Raw genomic sequence first — 19,164 nt, forward strand, 5'->3', positions numbered from 1 at the left:
GAGCTCTTTGTTAATATGCTGCGAATCCTCAGTGAAGCCTTCAATTTATTCCATTGCTTTCAGCAGTTAAATCAGTTCACTATCGGCTGTTTTCTTACTTAATTGTAAGCGGGGATCTTTAAATAGTTGTGTAGTCAGATACAGTAATGAGTACATCTCGCCTCTAGATGTGAGGTAGCAATTAAGCAAAAATGTGATCTTTCCCAAGGAAAATGGGTCAAGGATATTTCCTACAGTTGGCAGTGATTTTTTTTTTTGTCTCAGCGTTAATCACATGATGATTAAGAGTTTAATTATATTCAAGACCTCAGACTCTCTACCAGCTACTGGAAGTTTACCGTTCCAAACGTCTGTTTTCCTCAAATCTCAAACAACAATTATGCAAGACAATCTTTCCTTTGGGGGCCAATAAGGTTAAGTTGGCGACTGCTGCATTTTATTTTATTGTGTTGTGGCTCAAAAGAAGTGTAGCACAGAAGAAAATGGCGCAAAAATGTCTGGCAGGTTCCGGCTGACACGTCAGGAGACGGACCTTTTCTAAGTCTGCCTGTGCATCAACAGTTTACAGTGCAGTGAAATGAAATAGCAAACTTTGGTATGTCAATGTTGTGTCAGGAATCTAAATGTGACTTGGCAACATTACTACATCACTAGCTTGGTTAAAAACATGTTCCTGTGCGGGGAAGGTAGTGTTCTGCTTTCAGAGAGGATAAACGACTGCACGTAACTGGATTACAGCTAATTTGACGGCATATATAATTGATGTATGAAATTACTATGAGTTCATAATCATTAACAGAGCATGCATTAAGTGTTAACTGGTAGCATAAACTCAAAGCGACCAGATAATTTTTTTAATGCTGAGCAACAGAAATTCAGGGTACATCCTGCAAAAAGTGAGTCATGCATTAATTATGCATTACTTAAACATGTGTTTAGGTCCCTTATTATAAAGTCTTACCCATCAAAATATAGACAAAAATATACACTGAGAAATATTTTTAGTTTTCCCCATGAACTTTAATAGTGAAGGCTACATACCATTCACATACATTGCCATACAGTAAAGGAATCACAGGTGCTACTGAACATTCATGAATCAAAGCTACAAGATCCAAATGTTTGTTTCGAAGCTTTTAGTGTGTTGTGAGTCCTGTCCTCCTCTCCCTCATGTGTTAATCAAGTTAAAGAGGCTGAGGTGATTATCTGCCAAGCCAAAAGTACTGCAGGAACGAAGAGCTCATGCAGCCGAGCCACAGTTAAACCCCCCCCATGGGCAGGTATCTTCGTTGACTCCTAGTGGAAATATCACATGAACGGGAAAAAAACCTACAGTATGATAAACGTATTACACCAATCTGAAAGATGCTATAACAGCATGAAAATTCAAAGCGTACCGCCTTTAAGAAACTTTAATAGTGACGATCACCATGGTAATATGTATTATTACATGTAGTATAAACATACTTATTTTAAATTTGCTGTTTTTAGTGAAAAATCCAGTTTATCACAATTTTAATATAGTCGAACCCGTCTCTTAAAAATCACATTCATACACTGCGAAACGGTTTGCTCAGTTACATTGTGGTGGCAACATAATCCCTCGCTCAGAGGCCACGTTTCTTTTTTTTTTGTTGTTTTAGAATGAAGCACTACATTTCTTAACAGCAGCAGAGTCACCAGGAGATGCTTATGGTGGATGGCCGGTGTACAAAGTGCATGACTGTCACACCAGAGACCCGGTGTCTGCACCCAGACCCCTGTCTGTGGTTAGGTTTAGGCAACAAAAGCACCTTGGGTAAGTGTGGGGAAAGCTCGTGGTTTTGGTTATGTTTAAATAAACAGTCACTGGAAACTTTTTCTGCATTAAACCAGTCGTTTTCCTCGAAACGTATTTGCTGTTGCAAATTGGTTGTATATAAATGTAATTTCAAGGTGACAGGGTTGATGTAGTGCTAACAACCTTTCGTTTAACGATTAGCTCTTATTCGTTCCCTCTCTAGTGGCAACTGTGAGGCCAGCCATTCGATGGTGCGTTTGCGTGCTTCCTCCCAGCTGTATCTGGGGTTGTATCCCAGTTCTTTCTTAGCTTTCTGATAGGAGAAGGTGAACTGTGTGTTCAGCAAGGTGACGAGCTGCCGGTTCAGCGGCGGGACGATGCGTATGAAAGGTTGGAGCATCCTGCACAGAATCTCCAAAAAGAAACAGACCACATAAAGGAGGCAGAGCGGCAGCGGGAGTTTCTTTTGAATGCTGAAGCCCAGAGAGGCCAACAAGACATGGTTGAAGTCCGAGTAACTCACCGGCGGTGTATCATCGGAAATGAAGTAAAACTTTCCTCCAACAGCATTTCTTATTTGTGGATCTTTGAGGCTGCGAGCTGCTTGGAGATGAGCCACAGCCACGTTGCCCACATAGACAGGATTCACATGGGCCTCTGGTAGAGACATTCGCAACAGCACGTCTTTGTTTTCTATCCCTTTGCCCATGTGGTAAAGCAAGAAGCGGCAGCCGTCCCCAAAGATGTACGTAGGTCTGAGGGCGCAGGTGGCCAGTCGCCCTCCGTTTTGGAGCACCTCGCCGTTGGCCTGCAGGGTTCTCTGTTCAGCCTCCTTTTTGGTCTTGCTGTAGGAAAACCTCAGAGTGCAGTCATAAATTGTGTCCTCGCTGCCGTTAATTATTGGTTCACCCTTGGAGTTTGGTCCCATCACCTCGAGGGTGCTGGTGTAGATGAAGGACGTCACGCTCTCCTGAATACATGACTCCAGAAGAACCTGTGTTCCTGCAAAACAAAGCTGTTGAGTTCATTTAAGCTAAAAAAAAAAAAATCTGAATTACTAGTTTCTTCTCTCTCTTATCTCAGAGGAGGGCAAACCTTTCTTCTGGTGTTGCAACAACAAGAAAGTTAACACATTAGAATGAAGACAAACTAAGTCTTTGCATTCGGCCATTTTATTATTCAGGACAGGGGCTACAGCAAAAAACTAGAAAAGCTACTGTAGAAACAGTCGTTGAAACATCTAAAAGCTTTTGAAATGACAATGTATGGCAGGCAGTGTTGCCAGATTGGATTTGCAAAAAGTCCAGTCGGAGTTTAGAACACGCCCAGCCGTCATAAAAGCGATCCGATCCTCCAATCCTCCGCTGTTTCATCAATGTAATTGGACAGACTCAAAACCATGGTTTCAAAACAATTGATTTTGACTGTCATCAGTTAGCAGTCACTGGATACTAGGTTGAGCTCAGGGCCCTGTGATAGCTGTTTTTTTTTTTGGTGGAAGCAGCCTGAATGGTACAAAAAGTAACCCGAATGATCACAGCCTGACCAAAACGATGTTTACCCTCCCAACCAAATAAACGTAGCACAATCTGGCAACCTTAATGGCAGGAATGGCTAAATTTGAAACTTAAGTAAATTTTGCACCTAAAGTGGAGGCAATGAAAAGACTCAGAGTGGAAGTTCTAGTTTAAGCGTAAGTGTAAATGCTGAGTAAAGTTTTGAAATGGACGTTAAGATGAACACACTGAAAGGATTTGGTCAGTTGCAGTTACAGTAAAGTGCTTTAAAAAGCTGAAGTTTCAGTCGGAGTGCAAGCACAGAAATATGTTACTGTCAGTTCAAGTGTCAGGTCAAACGCAAACACTGAACGGAGTTAGTATATGTTGAAATGTAGGCAGTGACAGCAGCTAAAGCGTCGGTCAACGTAAGTCATTAAGGCTGTTTGAGGAGTCAGTGTAAGCGCTGAAAGTTGGTTAATGAGTTAGCACTGAGGGAAGCTGAAATGTCAGTTGAAGTGTAAAAGGTCAGATGTTACTCTCAGCTCAGGGTTAAGCTGTGAGAGAAGCTTGTGTCTGTTGAAATGTGCCGAATCTGTGAGAGAAAAAACGTGGCGTTGCCCAGTAGAGAGGTCGGCGGATTGAAAGGTACATCCTTACCTCTGACATTGACGCCATACATCTCATTGTACTCCACTGGTTCCTTAATGTCAATGATGGATGCGATGTGGAAGATGACGGATGCACCGCGACAGGCTCTTCTCACAAAGTCACTGTCCCTGATGTCCCCCTCAAAAACGCTCAGCTTTGTGTCGCCTCTACAGTCTTACACAAAGTGAAATCAAGAATAAAATGTCACAACACAATATAAGGCTCGGTCAGTTCATACATATACTGTATATATAGCAACAATGTCTACAGCGTTTTCTTGGGCTTTTTATCCTTAGATATTTCTACAGTTGCTGTCCCGTGAAAATTTAGTCAGCACAAATATAAAACAGCCTTGGAGTGTTTAAGAGCTTATCTAATGTGTTGTTAAACAATTACATGAACCCCAGTGGTATCAGAACTCTTCCCCGATTAGTTAAAAGAAAAATAAAATGAAATGCTCTACTGGAATCACAAATTGTCGTCACCTACTGTAGCTATGTGGCGTTTGACAGGTGCCACTAATCATCACAGCCTCATGCTGTCAGCCCCTATATTCAGATTTATACTGTACTATCAATGTTTTGTTTTTTGTTTTTTTTAAATGAAATAGATATTTGAGAAAAACCTCCTCCTGAACTTTTAATGTGTTTAATGTATCAAAAAATTTCATCTGGGCTGCACAAAGGACAAAAAAAAACAAAAAACAAAAAAAAAGTGTAGCTGGACAGATTTTACCCTCCAGAGTCTTTAAAAATTGCGGCTCAACGTGTTTGTCCAGCATTCGAATCTCAGCCATATTCTCTTCCTCCAGCAGCAGCATCACCAGCCTCTTTCCCAGGAATCCACAGGCTCCCGTCACCAGACACACATCACCTCTCAGAGACATTGCAGGGTAATTCTCTCTTGGTATGAGGACCAAAAAGGGAAAAAAAAAAAAAAAAAATTCCTTCTCTTCCAATGCTCTTCTTTCAGAGAGGTCTGGGCGAGCCTCCTCAGAAGAATAGGCTCAAAGTGAAAAGGAAAAGAAAAAGGAGAATGCAGCTTTTGCGTTCGGGAATGTTTCAGATTCCGTCGGTGGGAGACTGACAGTACTGTCTGCCTTCACGCTCTCAGTCCTCGCGCTTTTTGTAAGCCCAGAAAAGTGGCTAGAAAAAATTAATTATTTTCTTCTCGGCAGTGTGGAAAAGTGGGAAGGACTCTGTTGCTCCATGAAAGAATCTGAGACAGACAAAATGGGGGATGAAACTTCCAAGGACAGTTGAAAGACAGCTGTTGAAAGATATTTCCTTTTATGTAAGTGAATGCCACTGTGTTTCGGGAGGTGGGCAGACTCAGCATGTGACGCAGACAACAAGAAGGCACAAGTTAATGGGCTCATTTAAAAACACCCTCTTCTGAAACGAAATAACTGACACTCAGTGGAGGAAGAAGTGATGAGGTGTTTTGCTCACGAGGGGTGATCGATAAGTTTGTGACCTCAGTTAAAGGGAGTCGCTTTCAGAAAACCTAGCACATTTATTTTTACAACGTAGTCCCCCCTCTTACACATACACACTTAGTCCAGCGGTCGTGGAAGCATGCGGATCCCCTCAAGATCGTGTCACGGACCTCGTCGACGGTCTCCCGTGTGGTGATGTCGTCAGGCCCTCCGGGACAGGGGTCGTCTTCCGGGCTCTCTCTGCCGCGTTTGAATTCAGCGGCCCACCAATTAACTATGCTGTAAGAAGGGGCACCCGTGCCCTGGCGTTGCCACCACGTCCTCGTGGACCTCCTTGGGGGACAAGACCTTGAGACCAAGGTAGCGAGTAGTGACGGCACAAAGGCTGATTATAAATTGAACATTACTTTTAACTTAAAAATCTCGAACTGAAAAGTAACTAGTAACTATAGCTATTGAGTAAACATGGTTAAGTAAAAAGTATAAATTTTCCTTCTGAAATGAGCTGGAGTAGAAGTGAAAAAACCGGCACCAAATGGAAAAACCTTAGTACCTAAAATTTGTATTTAAGTACAGTACTTGCGTAAATGTACTTAGTTACATTCCACCACTGATGAAACTTGACTTGACTTGACGTACTAACACAAGGAATGAAAACAATATATTTTGTGTTTCTCGGAGTTGATGATCCAGAAGAGTGTTTACTGCTGAACAGTGGTAGAAAAGTAACATAGTACATTTACCAAAGTAATGTATTTAAGTACAGTACAGAGGTACTTGAACTTTATTTGAGTATTTGGAATTTTTTCCAACTACATACTCCTATTGCCCTACGTTACAGAGAGAAATATTGTATTTATTTACTCTGCAACAGTTATCTGACAGCTGTAGCTTGTAGTTATTTTGCAAATTAAGATTTTAGATGTAAAAAAATATGATAAACAAATAGGATATGATGCATTTCAAAAATGGAACTACCCCACAGTGTATCGGGTAACATTGCTGATTCGATTTTAGGAACACTTTGTAAATTTCAGACCCTTGTCTTCACAGTGCCCCACAACAGCAGAGGACAAAATGAGATATCAGCTTTAAAGGGCCTTGATGTGACTCTACAAGGTCCGATCCTTGTTAGCGCCTTGTTTAGAGACTCAGATGAACAGTTTTCCAAGGTTCCTTTGAAAGGAAAGACAAGCAGATCAGACCTACGATCAGATGTGTAGCACCTGTCTGCTTCTCAGTATTTATAGTCCCTGACACAGGAGTCGATATCACAGCTGTGTGTCGTCTTATCTGCAGGTGAAGGATGAAGTTTCAAGGGTGGTTTCATCGTAATTCACTTACATCGGACATGCCAGAGAGTCTTGTGTGTGTTCGCATGTGTGTGTGCGTTTAATACGCTTGCAGCTTCGATAGCTGTGCGCAGGTTTTCCCGTTGTCCTCGAGGCTAATCGGAGTTTGCCCTTCGCTGGCAGGGAATAATGTGATAGTGTCACATGAAGTGCAGAATCAACATTTTATTTTCATCTTGAAACACTACATATCAGTATAAATATACAAAATATAACAAACCATCTCATATGACATTAATTGCCTGAGTGAGCATTATAGCAACACAGCACAGCAATTAAATCCAGAGGCTCTGTGTTGTCTTTACTTTTTAATGACCTTTTTTTTCTCAACCATAAAAAGCTCAGATCACCCGGGGACATGGGCAAACTAACTGCAGTACAGTCTTTAAAGGCTCTATGGAAGGCATGTGGTTTTTTTTCTAGAAGAATCACAGGCTTCTTTGCTTTATATTCATGTTTTGCGGCATCAAGGTAGGTTTTTTAACAGTGCCGTTAGGTACAAACAACTTCAGACCAAAACTGCACCTGTGTTACTGGTGTCACCTTGTAATGCAGCCTGTGATTTGCAGCTTAAATTCCTTGTATGAATCAGCTACCAATAAAATAACTACTGGTTCCCACCGGTACTTGAAAGTAGGTACAGTGGAAGAAAACAAGACTATGGGGAACAAGAGGAACAAAAGGGCGTTTTAGAGGAAATGAAAAATAAATTATACCAAGAAGAAGGTGCTGTCATCATACCACTGATATATATATATATATAGATATTATATATCTATATATATATAATTTTACTAGGTTCCTCAATAACATTGAAGATTATCCATGTTTTATCCACCTTCATCTATGTGTTATATAATTACATTACTTGTAGTTTCTCCAGACGACAAGAGAAACCTTCGATAGCTGTGCATGGAGAAAGGCTTGTTTGTTTTTCTACGCCGGCGTTTCCTTCTTATAGGCTGTTACAGTGGTGGATGAACATGCCTGTTAGGAGCAAATTTTCAGAAATATAGTCTCGTTTCTTTCCTCGTGCTTATTCCAAATCACACAGTCTAGTAGAAGACATGACAATAAATCCCTGTAGTGTGGGAGTAATTGAGCTTCCCCTTTTATATTGTATTTATTCCTCCACACCGCAATAATTTTAGGGAGTGAAACTACAGGGTGCATTTTACATTACACAGTACTAATAAGGTATGTGGGCTGCAAAATGATATCTTTAATTGAACAATGAGAACAAGGTTTTTTCAGTTCAGTTCCCAGCACTGGAGCCCATGTTTAAAAAAAAACACTCTCCTTTCCTCTCCCTCGTTCCCCATAGCCGTGTTTTCTTCAGCTGTACCTACATTTAAATAACAGTAGGAACCACCAATATTTTACCGGTGCCTGATTCATACGACGAAATTACCCTGTAAATCGAGGGATCGAGCTTTATGATGTATGTTTGTGCCACAGAACTCCATTATCATCCAGAAACTTAAAAAAGAGCATGGATGAACCACGTTGTGGCTTTTGTTTGAGAAACTCCTTGATCCTACTTTATGACACACAGAGCTCAGTTTATTCCTCTCAGCTTGTGTGAAATGACTGACGAAAGATCTGTGTCATTTTTGGTCTCTTTATGAGAATAATAGAGAGTAATGAAAAGATACAGATGGATCCGCCTTCCGTCTAACTGATCCCGGCTTGTTTTGCCTCAGAGTCCAAACCTGATTGAACTTTGATCCGTGAAAATGTGTTTGGCCTTTCATTGAGGATGCACTGAGCGTTTCCTCTTGTACGCTGTAACTGCAGAGCAAAACAACACGAGCAGCAGAGCAGGAGAGATGCTGCATGGACAGGAAATGGCACTAAAGATAGTGTTTGATAGAAAGATGTAGAAATTTCACACTATAGAATGCTAATGTTAGCTAGCTAGCCATGCTTGCACCTGCAGCCTGTGTTTGCAACCCAAACTACTTCCTGTTGCGCCCTCTTTTCGACATAGCATGCAGGTCAAAAAAAAGTCAGACCCCCCCCCAGTCTGTGGTGGGCTCTCAACTCTTTGCGGTGAGCAGCGGGCACTCCTGGATCTGAGCCTCATCCACTGACCCCTCCGGAAGGTGAACCGTCATTGTACAGGCACGAATCCCCCCCAGCGGCTCCAGCACGTTGAACACTCTGTCCCACACGTCCTGCTCTGGATCATACCGCTGCACAATGTCGACCATGCACCTGCTGTTCCAGGAATACCCTCCCACCACATATATCTGCCCGTTGAACACAGTCACACCGACGTCACTCTGGCCCCGAGGCATGGGCGCCACCACCGTCCACTGGTCTGTCTCGGGGCTGTAGTATTCGCAGCCCAGGACGTCGTCGTAGTCGCTGCTGCCTCGGAAGTGATTCCCGCCCATGACATAGAGTCTGTCTCCGACGGTGCACATGCAGTGCAGGCCGCGGAGCTCTGTCATGTTGGCCCGCTGACTCCATGTGTCGGCTGCGGGATCATAACACCAGAGCTCCCTCTGGAAGGTGTCTCGGGTGATGCCACCTGTTTGACAAAGGAGAATCCAACAAATATTACAGTATGTTAAAAACATTAAAAACATAAAAGACCTTACAGGTATCAAAATTGTTTTATTAAAAGGAACAGTAAGTGTTAAGTGTGAACAAAACTCGGTATATGTGTATTTTAGGGCTGCAGCTAATTATGACTTTTAATTGTTGTTTTTTTTCCATTCACCTCCTGCTCTCTCTCTTTTACCGGCTCTTTCATGTTCTGGCATCCAAGGGGATGCCGGCTATCCACAATGATAATTTTATAAGCATGCTGTACGCAAAAAGACCGGTGTTTGCCAACGACCACTGCTCCGTTGCTATTCATTTTTCAGCTCTGCGTTGTCAGCCACTTTTAGCTCATGGCTTATGGATATTCACGGCGACATAATCAAAACAACATTGCTTCATGTGAAAGAGTGAGCAGCTGTTTCTAGCACAGGAGCCCACACGAGCTCGCTGTACACGTGAGGATAGTCAAAAATTATCTAGCAGGGGCTGGAAGTAGAGCTCAGGGGTGGGCAGGTGTGAGACACCACAGATACTAGACTGACAATCAAAATAACACAAACATGCAATAGTCACGTCGAGCTGTCTCTGCCAGCTTTGCGAGTAGGCAGCCGCTTGTGTTAGCCATGGCACTTTGATAAGCTAGATGCTGTATATTCTGAATCTTTTTCACAAATGGCGCTCCTCAGTTTGACAGTGATTTAGGTATATACAGTACCTACATATACTGTAGATGTGGGGAAAAAAATGCAATTCAATATCAAGTTTCCTATAACTTTCAACCCCTTGCCTCGTACTTGATTTTTTGTTTAGGTTACACTGAGCCTGAGTTGCAACTCAAAAACAGTCTTGTGGACTGAAATGCAGACAGTAGGTAAGTATGTACAGGATGTTGTGTCTAAGTATGTGTTGTTATCTGGTAAACGGTATATGTTACCAACACAGTATAGCAGTATGGAGATGTGGGTTTTGACTTTGCTGCAAAGCGATGTGGCCCACTTCAACCAGAGGTCTTCGTGTTTCCTGCTTCTCGGTCCTACATGTGAAACTTAAGTTTCAGGTCTCAACATGAAAAGGACGGCTTCCTGTCCAAGGTTGGTAAGAAAACTGCCTGAGATCAGGGTTAAAACAGCTTGTGACATTTAGTTCCAGCTAAGCAGGAAGTGGTTTCAAATAGGCCAGCCAAGCAAGCTTTGACACTTTTTGTAACCTTTAGACAGTCATTGAAAGAATCTGCATAAACAGGTTTAGATGTTTATGAATACTTTTTAGACTCAAGGATCCTTTCAAAGTCTACTGTGCTCCGAGTACGAAGGTGGACTGGACTGTTGGACTCCCATATTAATGGCAGGGAGGTCAAAATCTTGTATCTAATGGCATGTAGGGTTTGTGACATTTCAAAAGTAGCCAAGAAGAGGTCAAGAAAATCATCATTCGTCTAAGAGTTAATGATGTCAACAGCCAACAGCCTTTACAGGAAGGTTTTACCCAGCTGCTTGATATTAATACACTAAGTAAATCCACGGTTATGGCTTCTACTTCTGTTTAAATTCGCTCTCTGGATTGCAGGGCTGGAGCACTCCTCGAGGCTTTTCGGCCCTCTTCTGCTCGTGTGAAATTTGATTACGTTTTAATCAACAATTTTAATCACTTCCAATCATGGATGTCCTGATTGCAACATTACAGGAATGTTCTAACCAGAGAAGCAACAGGTCATTTATTGAAACACTTAAAATAGATAATTTTTGACAAGTGACCTGTACCGATTGTGTGAATAGTGATTGTCCCATGACATGGCTGCTTGTACAGGCGGAGAAGTCTGGTGGGTGAAAGAATGGTCTTGTCTCCAAAACATGCGTCAAACAAACAGTTAATGTTGGTTTCTTTTTACCACAAATGCAAGCTTCTTGCAAGTCTGACAATGACCATGAACCTTCCCTGAAAGTCATTAGGGAACCATCAGGTCTGCCGGTATATATGTTAGTAAGTCATTAACAAAAGCGTAGTCATTTTTTATGCGGTTTTTTAATGTTAGTAAGCCATTAATAACGGGTAATGGGTTTCTCAGTTTGTAATAAGCCATCCGAAAATGTCACCTATAAATGTTAAAATTAGTAAATTAATTATAGGTTACACAATAATCCATCAAGTCTGTGTTTTTAAATATTAATAAGCAGTTTATAAATGGATTTTGTTTCCAGTGTGTGTGTGTGGTCAAAGGTGAGTGGCCAAACACTCCATCGGAGGGAGTAAATGGACTGCACTGCACTTATATAGCGCTTTTCTAGTCTTATCGACCACTCAAAATCGCTTTACACTACTGCCGCATTCACCCAGTCACACACACATTAGTACATTGCTTTTCTGCACAAACAGTGCCCTCTACACACACATCAATACACCGATGCCCAAATTTGTTCTAGGTGGCGCGAACTGAGACCGGGATTCAGCACATTTCGCACGCACGCACGCACGCACGCACGCACGCACACACACACACACACACACACACACACACACACACACACACACACACACAGAGTCAGTTCATAAATACAGGCGGTCAAGTTGATGTGAATAAATCAGATTTTTTTAAAGGGGTTTCTGTTCTTTCTGAAAACACTTTAAGCCAATAAAGGTGACCAATGACAGTGTGCTGAACAGTGTTTTTTCACCTGAAATGTACATGAGGTCCCCGTGTACAGTTCCAGCATGTCCATAGTGAGGCTCCACCATACTGGCAACAAATGTCCACTCATTTTTCTTCAGGTTGTAGCACTCCACTGTGTCTGATCGGAGCGACAGAGAGACAGTTGGGTTCAATATTAGTTAAGCGTGAGTCTGTCTGTCCACGGGCAATAAAAGAATCCTGATTCGCATATGTTTGTTTTTTGTACAGTGACAAAAACTCCTTACTACCATAGTTGTAGTAAAGAGCAGGGATAGTAGCAGCAGTGGTGGGAGTTAGAAGCAGAAAAGTAAAAAAGTAATTTAAACTGCAGTTCTTCATGGATTGCATTAATTAAAATGAATGACGGAAATGAATGATGGAAATGAATGATCAATTTATCTACTGACATTGGTAAGAGCAGTACTGAGAACAGAAGTAGAACAAGAATTAGTAGCAGCTCACCGATCTCTCCTGAGGCATTCCTGCCTCCAACCGCCAACAGTTTCCCCTTCAGAGCGCTGAGGTGGAAGAAGGTCCTCTTCTCGTTGAGTGAAGCAATCTGAAGCCACTTGTCGAAGCGCGGGTCATAGCGGTAGGCGCTGTCTATGGCTGTCTTACCCTTGGTGTCGTATGTGCTCTGGCCTGAGAAGGGACGAGCGCAATCTAACTTTTTCGTGTAAAAATGTTTCTTCTCAAATAACAAAAAGGAGGTGAACACAAGAGGTGTAAATAACAGCTTGAAGTGAATATCACTATCACTATCCTGAGAGTGTGTGCAGTGTACGGTACGGTATACAGTTGGTGCACTGACCTCCAACGATGAAGAGGAAGCCGCCTAGAAGAGCCACACCATGCTGGTAGCGTGGTACCTCCATGGGCTTCAGGGCTCTCCAGTGCTCGGTCTTTTCATCATACAGCCTCAGCTCCCGGCTCACCACCAGCTGCTGTCGCATCACACCGCCCAGCGCCAGAATATGCGTGGAGTTTGAGCGTATTTGTGTCCGCTCAGTCTGCAGGGCTGGCTGCATGAAAGGCATCATCTGGTAGTTGCTGGCCTCCAGCAGGAGGTTCACACAGGCCGTCTCAGAGCGCATCATGGAGTCGCCTCCTTCTTCATCTTCCTGGGAGATTTGAATCAGCTCACTGGGGCTCATCAGTGGGAAGCGAACGTGGCGCATTAAGGCATGGACAGATGAGCGACGTTTAAGGGGCTCGTGTTCCAGCCATTGTCTGGCGATGTAGTAGAGCTCCAGTTCAGAGAAACCTTCCAGCGAGTTGCTGGCCAGGGCGTTGGCAATGCTGGTCTCGGAGAGCTGGAGGTAACGGCCACACTGCACCAACACGGAGAGGTTCTGGCTCACAAACTCACCTAGGTTTGATAGAACAAAGAGGATCCACAATAATAATGATAATCTGTCAGTCTATTTTAGTTTTTGAGGCAAAAGGAAGCCGGGTAGAATACATTTTAGTGATCTTGCGCTACGTTTTAATAATGAATAAGTTGTTGATGATAATGGACTGGTTTCAGGGAATTCTGAGGGTTGTAAGAGTTTAACCACCCTGATCCAGAAGCCCTGTTCTAATCTCACCTTCCACCACATCTTTGATTCTAGACTGATATGATGAAGATTGTACTTCCGTTACGGTGCTCTGAGATAAGTTTCATATCTCTCACCTATATTCAGCTGAACATCCTCCAGAAGCAAGTCTGTTGCGATGTGCTCAACCTCCACACAGTTATCGATAGTGATCTACGCCGAAGAGCAAGACAGAAAACGGATGGATTAAAATAATACAACAATAAAAAATGAACTGTTCTACATTACTTTCCCTGTTTTGCTGCTGCAACTATTAACAGTCACATACATGGCTCATTCATAAAGTTTTTTATTCTGTACTGTATAGTGTATATTCTGTATGTTCTGTACTGAGGAGGCGTGGATGGCAAGGACAGGTTAATGAGCTAGACCTTCAGTGTACCTGAATATAATTAATGAATTGATGCAACTTTGCAGAAGCGAGGAGTGATCACATTAATCTGAAACAGAGACCTCTCACCTCACTGCTCAGGAGCTGATTACAGAAGCTCAGCACAGGCATGACCTGCAAGAAGTTTGCAGCCTCCAGGGTGTCCTGGAGATTACCCATGTCGAGGCTGACCTTGGATGTGTAAATGAAGTCTATAATGTTCTTTAAACCCGACTTAGTGACCCCATGCAGCTTGATCTCTCTCATCTCCTGCTCCCTCATGCCTCCTGAACAAGGAAAAAAACAAGTACACAGGGACAAGGACAAGGTGAAAGAAGGATTCCGCGTCATATCAGAAGGTTTGTCTTGCGCAGGCATGGTGCCAAAGTGCACAGTCAGCAGGACTGATTAGCTGCTCGTACATAAACCACAGGAGATGAATAAAGTACTGAAGTTAATTTCTTGAAATTAAAATGTCTTCTGTGAAGCTGCAGCCGAAAGGTAGTATAATGCAGAAGTGAGTCAGAATGTCAACACGTCCTTCCTCTTCTCTTTTAGGATTTGTGAATGTTTATTTGAAAGTGAAAGTATTTGTGTTGGCACCCTATGTCTACCTTCCACACTGAAGCATCGACATCAGTTGGTAAAAACGAGTCAGTATTACTATTTAGGCTTTACAATCCCACACAAGGTGGCTCAACATATTGTGTAATAAAAGCATCTTTGACACTGGTGTTGAGGTTGGCTTTAGCTCACCCAGGTTTGTTTGTGTCGTCCGCCCTCAGCCGCACGAGAGAAGACCACTCACCTGTGAACATTGCCTTGAAATAGTCGCTGGATGAAGCCATGATGACTCTGTGTACTGGGAAAGCTTCGTTGCTGTTCCCCGGAACCAAGACAACATCACAGAGAGACTTATCTGCCCGAAAGGTATCAAAGCCCTGTGAGATAAAAACAAAACGAAACAATACTTGTCATGAATAGCTTGGCATGTTGCATTTTAACATTTCTTTATCAGGATCAATACTGTTAAGAAATTCCTGGGGGGGGGCTTGGTGGCCTCTACTGGATTCCTCTCAGCCTCTTTAGTGGGGGGATGGATTTGGTGGGTAATATTCCATAGACTACAATATGCACCGAACAGGGGGAGGACACTTAAACAGCTAGAGACAGCTAGAGAAAAAAATCATTTCGTCACCTTCAGTTGAGTGTAAGACAAATTCTTTTAAATTAAAGAAATAAAGTAAATAAAATCCTTCGTGACAGGCGTGATCACATTTTAAGTGTAATGTCGGCCTTGTTTTGAGAAAACATTATACCACTTTGTAGAAAAAACAGTTGTTCTCTTCTACTTTTGTGCCTTAAAATAAAATCATAGCCATGAGCCATTCCGTCGGTCTATAAGTCACAATAACATACCTTCAACACGGCTTCTCCGTGTTCAGTGCTGCTGAACACCTTGGACAGCGGCCGAGGGGGAAGTTTGGGCTTGGTTGCTTTGTCCGGGCATTTAGGCTGCCTTTCCATGGGCAGGGAGAGAGGAACAGGGGCCGGTGCTGGAGCTGGAGCAGGAAGTGGAAGTGGAGCAGGGGCTGGTGGAGAAGGCCTCTCATCTGTAGCGCCAAACCCAAATGGAGAACAGATATTGAGAGATGAGGAAGGTCGGGATACCGTTGTTGCTGCAGGTACATGGATTGATGAGCTACTTAAATGTGTGTTTGCTTGATGGTCTCCCTGATGCCTATAAAGCTTCCAACCTGATACTCTATTCCTGTCATGTATAGAAGTACTAGCAACAACAGTAAAAGTACTCACCATGCAGAACAGCCCCTGTCCGTGTTATATTTTTTGATATATTGATATGTAAGCCTTACTGAAAAGTTGTAGTTAGTCATAGTTAGTGTCACGTTTTTCGTTGTTGCTGTTGTTTACACTCATTTGCTCTGTGAATACTTCTGGTACAGATCTCATATCAGTGCGTGAATGTCTCCCCTGTCTCCTTTCAGCTGGGATTAATAAATTACAACATAAAATCGAAAGCTACAGAGAGCGCACCTTGTTGAACAGGTCTGTCATTCGGAGCAGGAGGTATCTGTGGCAGAGCTGGAGGTCTCGGTGGATCCCTGGACTGATGCCTGCTGCCCAGGCGAGACAGTCTGCGGCTCAGCCTCCCCGGCCTGCTGTCGTCTCCGTTTCCCCTACAGGGGGAGGAGCCCATGGTGCAAGGACAGGCTGTGATTTCCTATGTCATTTTGCTCCCCCAAGCAGTTAACGTCGTGACTAAAGTGATGTTCAGAGGCATCCGGCTTTGTGTTAAGGTGCCGAGTCTGCATCCAGAACAGCTTCATGGATGTGATTTTATAAAACCTATTATGCAAAAATCAATTTAATGACTTCGAGGGCAAAACTAGCACATGAGTAGTGAGCTTACCAAACACGAGCAGAGATTTATTTTGAAAGTTACATTGACTGTTTTGGCAGTTTCATATGAATTATAGACTTTTATTCCTCTTCTCTCAGCACCTCTTCTCAGGTTGTGAACAAATACCACTTTCTTCAGCAAAATTGTCAGACTTCAACTCATTTCATGGCCCAAAGCCTAAATTTAACCATCTCTAATCTGAACTGTTTGTTTAATGGAGATGATTACCTGCCTCGTCAACCAAGCTGACAGAGGTCCGTTAACTGTTTTATAGGCTATTGCGTATCCCGTGACCTGAAAAGGGTCTTGCAGCCAAACCACCTCTTCTCTTATAACTGTTTCCTGCCGAGCTACTCATGTACAGTAAGTCGTAAGTAAAATTAAGAATAAACATAATATTCAGAGAAAGAAAAGGATTCATTATTTTATAGTACCTTAAGCCTAAGACAATGGTTCAATTTTCTGTTTTCAGAAAGAAGGCAGAACATTTCTGGAATTAGTGAAGGACAAACAAAAAAACAAAAAACAGTTTTCTCTTATTAATTTTTTAAACATATAATTGATTTGATAAGCACTAAACAAAACCTAGCCCATCACTAAAATTTTAACCACAGGACTGGAACCTGCTGTCACACTGATTAACAGAACACCACTGGAAAACAACCAAATCATCTTCCTGATGTATTTTTCACGCTTTTGAAGTGTGTTCGTACACACATTTAAATTTTAAGCAGTTATTGACTGATTTGTTCATTATAATCTGTAGAATAGAATGTAACAATAAGTATTCAGGAATCCAAATGATTAAATATTTAGGTAAAACTGTCTTTATGTTCTCAAAAATGACCTAATAAATCTTTAATAAATGTGTCCCTGTCAGTCAGAGCGTTGGAGCTGTTGCACATTAGCTGGGATCAGAATGGAGGCTACAAAATGGTTGAAGCTCAGACACGGTGAAAATCAAACACTTCTACCTTCTGTGATTTTGTGTCAAAGCTGAAGACTCAGCTCCAGTAAGTCGTAAATTCAATGAATTCCTTAGCTAGTTTTTATTTTATATTATACAAGGGTGATGAAATATGGCAAAACAGTATGCAATATAAAGAATAGAAATATTGAATTTTATAAAAAGGAAACACTGAGACCCCCCCCCCCCAAAAAAAAACCTTACCCCATTTCATTGGCCTCTTCGTGATGAGGGCTGTGGTTTCGCTGGTAAGACTTCCTACGAAGACACAACAAGAGTTTTAGTGGACAGAAAGCTATTTCTTGGGCAACACAGGATTATTTGGTCCTATAGAGCATGCTGTTTTGCCCCCAGAGGAAGTAAATGTTTTTCTAGTCTACATCTGACTACAATCAGACGTTCACTTTTGTGCAAGTTTATCCGTGCGAAATGCAAAACGGTCGAGTCTTCTGTGAGATGACTCACCTCTTTACCCGTACAGGTCACTCGGAGCCGTCTCAAAGTTTCCCGATGCAACGTTTTTCTTTTTCGTGGCATATCAAACGCTGTGATAAATTCTGTGTGTTTGATGTGGCCTCCGTCGTTGGCCGACGGTAGAAGCTTCACTGGACTTGGGCATATGTTACATCGCCAAGCAGCATTCACGTCTCATGATACGAATGCCACATTTTTTGGTCAGTGTCGACTCTGTGAGGTTTTATTTACTGTGTTTGCTGAGCACTAAAACACTTATAGGTAGTTAAAATCAGCCTTGTCAGAGGCTTTGTGGTTGCTGTTTTTTTTTTGTTTTTTTTTAATGCGTGGAATTTTGTAAGCACACTCAGCTCCAGCAAGATTTGGAAAGGGGCCTTCTTAGTATGAAAACACAGAACAGCTGGTGGCACTTAACGTGACATCTTCGCACTCTTCATCTACACGAATCCCAGCAGGCACGCAACAAAGGAAATCAGCCGACGGGGGGGAACAGGGCAAATCGGCGATAAAACTCTTTTCTAAAATGGTGACACGGGCTGCCTCCGTCACATTAATACACAGAGAAATGTGTGGAGCAAATGTGTGGATGACTGTGTGTTTTTTTTGTTTTGACGACGGCGACGACGATGTGATAACGATGTGTAACAAAGTGGAACTTGGTCAAAAAAAGAGCCATTTATCAATGTTTCACTGCTCTTACGTGAACTCTTCACGTCCCACCGTAATGGATAAAGGACTTTCTTGATAAGGAATTTAAAAGCAAGTCATTTTGCTTTCACCTCCAGTTTTCAGCAGTCCACCTGGAATCACCTCTTACATAAAAAACGGTGACATGCAGTTACCACACTCAGGCTCTTTCTCAACTGACCAGTGTAATAATGACATGGCAGAGCAGCTCAGTGTCGTAAATACTTATCAGAACTGAAACGAGCAAAGTGAAGTGCTGCACTGCAGGGCTAAGTCTGTCTTCCTGTAGAGCTGAAACAGAACCGTATGAATACACACATATGACTTTGTGGTGCTGTGCATCATCGTGTACGGTGCCTGCAGGTGCCCCACACAGAGCCGGATCTAAAACATGTACAAAAGGGACATCTTCGGGTGACCTACCTGGAAGAAATCCTCCGCAGCAGACTGGACCCGAGGCCTCCCTCCAGCCTGTTCGTCTAACCAACCCGAACTCTTGAGTGGAAGATGAGAGCAGAAAATGTCTGCTGCTGAGACCTGAAGCGTCTCGGTGAGCATCACCGTTTCTTTAGCTTAACCGAGACCTCAGTCACTTCCTGTGCAACTTCTCTTTCTCACTGTCTGTGTCTTTCCGCATCTCGCTGCTCCCCACCCCAGTGTGTCACATTCAACGATACTGTCACTGAAATAAGCATAAGGTTTCACAAG

At 42.6% G+C, this 19,164-nt stretch overlaps 2 protein-coding genes across 4 annotated transcripts; both read right to left on the reverse strand.

Annotated features, from left to right (window-relative positions):
• Nucleotides 1-1,379: 1,379 nt before the first annotated feature.
• hsd3b1 (hydroxy-delta-5-steroid dehydrogenase, 3 beta- and steroid delta-isomerase 1) lies at nucleotides 1,380-5,240 on the reverse strand. The gene is made up of 3 exons (XM_040149361.1): nucleotides 4,663-5,240; nucleotides 3,937-4,101; nucleotides 1,380-2,782 (listed from the first exon to the last, which is right to left on the reverse strand). Exons 1-3 carry the CDS (start codon nucleotides 4,811-4,813, stop codon nucleotides 1,971-1,973), a joined length of 1,128 nt encoding a protein of 375 aa, XP_040005295.1. The 5' UTR covers nucleotides 4,814-5,240; the 3' UTR covers nucleotides 1,380-1,970.
• Nucleotides 5,241-7,125: 1,885 nt separating this feature from the next.
• On the reverse strand, nucleotides 7,126-19,083 carry si:rp71-68n21.9 (kelch-like protein 9). 3 transcript variants are annotated; one of them, XM_040148995.1, is made up of 11 exons: nucleotides 18,880-19,083; nucleotides 17,500-17,553; nucleotides 15,962-16,104; nucleotides 15,326-15,519; nucleotides 14,715-14,847; nucleotides 13,997-14,193; nucleotides 13,614-13,689; nucleotides 12,750-13,307; nucleotides 12,401-12,580; nucleotides 11,943-12,056; nucleotides 7,126-9,253 (listed from the first exon to the last, which is right to left on the reverse strand). In XM_040148995.1, exons 2-11 carry the CDS (start codon nucleotides 17,502-17,504, stop codon nucleotides 8,757-8,759), a joined length of 2,097 nt encoding a protein of 698 aa, XP_040004929.1. In that variant the 5' UTR covers nucleotides 17,505-17,553; nucleotides 18,880-19,083; the 3' UTR covers nucleotides 7,126-8,756. The 3 variants fall into 3 exon arrangements, with proteins under 3 accessions (XP_040004929.1, XP_040004930.1, XP_040004928.1); XM_040148996.1 differs by lacking the exon at nucleotides 18,880-19,083 and adding an exon at nucleotides 17,761-18,867; XM_040148994.1 differs by lacking the exons at nucleotides 17,500-17,553; nucleotides 18,880-19,083 and having other exon boundaries at nucleotides 15,326-16,064.
• Between the last annotated feature and the right edge of the window lie 81 nt (nucleotides 19,084-19,164).

Source organism: Xiphias gladius, chromosome 16 (assembly GCF_016859285.1).
Source record: "Xiphias gladius isolate SHS-SW01 ecotype Sanya breed wild chromosome 16, ASM1685928v1, whole genome shotgun sequence".
NCBI classification, from domain to species: Eukaryota; Metazoa; Chordata; class Actinopteri; order Istiophoriformes; family Xiphiidae; genus Xiphias; species Xiphias gladius.

Coding starts and splice junctions, on each gene's coding strand:
- hsd3b1 (XM_040149361.1), bottom strand. CDS start 4,813: ATGTCTCTGAGAGGTGATGTGTGTCTGGTGACGGGAGCCTGTGGATTC. Junction 4,102..4,662: donor ATTTTTAAAGACTCTGGAGG/GTAAAATCTGTC, acceptor ACTTTGTGTAAG/ACTGTAGAGGCGACACAAAG. Junction 2,783..3,936: donor GTATGGCGTCAATGTCAGAG/GTAAGGATGTAC, acceptor TTTGTTTTGCAG/GAACACAGGTTCTTCTGGAG.
- si:rp71-68n21.9 (XM_040148994.1), bottom strand. CDS start 15,724: ATGGTGAGTACTTTTACTGTTGTTGCTAGTACTTCTATACATGACAGG. Junction 14,848..15,325: donor ACGGAGAAGCCGTGTTGAAG/GTATGTTATTGT, acceptor TTTATCTCACAG/GGCTTTGATACCTTTCGGGC. Junction 14,194..14,714: donor TTTCAAGGCAATGTTCACAG/GTGAGTGGTCTT, acceptor TTCCTTGTTCAG/GAGGCATGAGGGAGCAGGAG.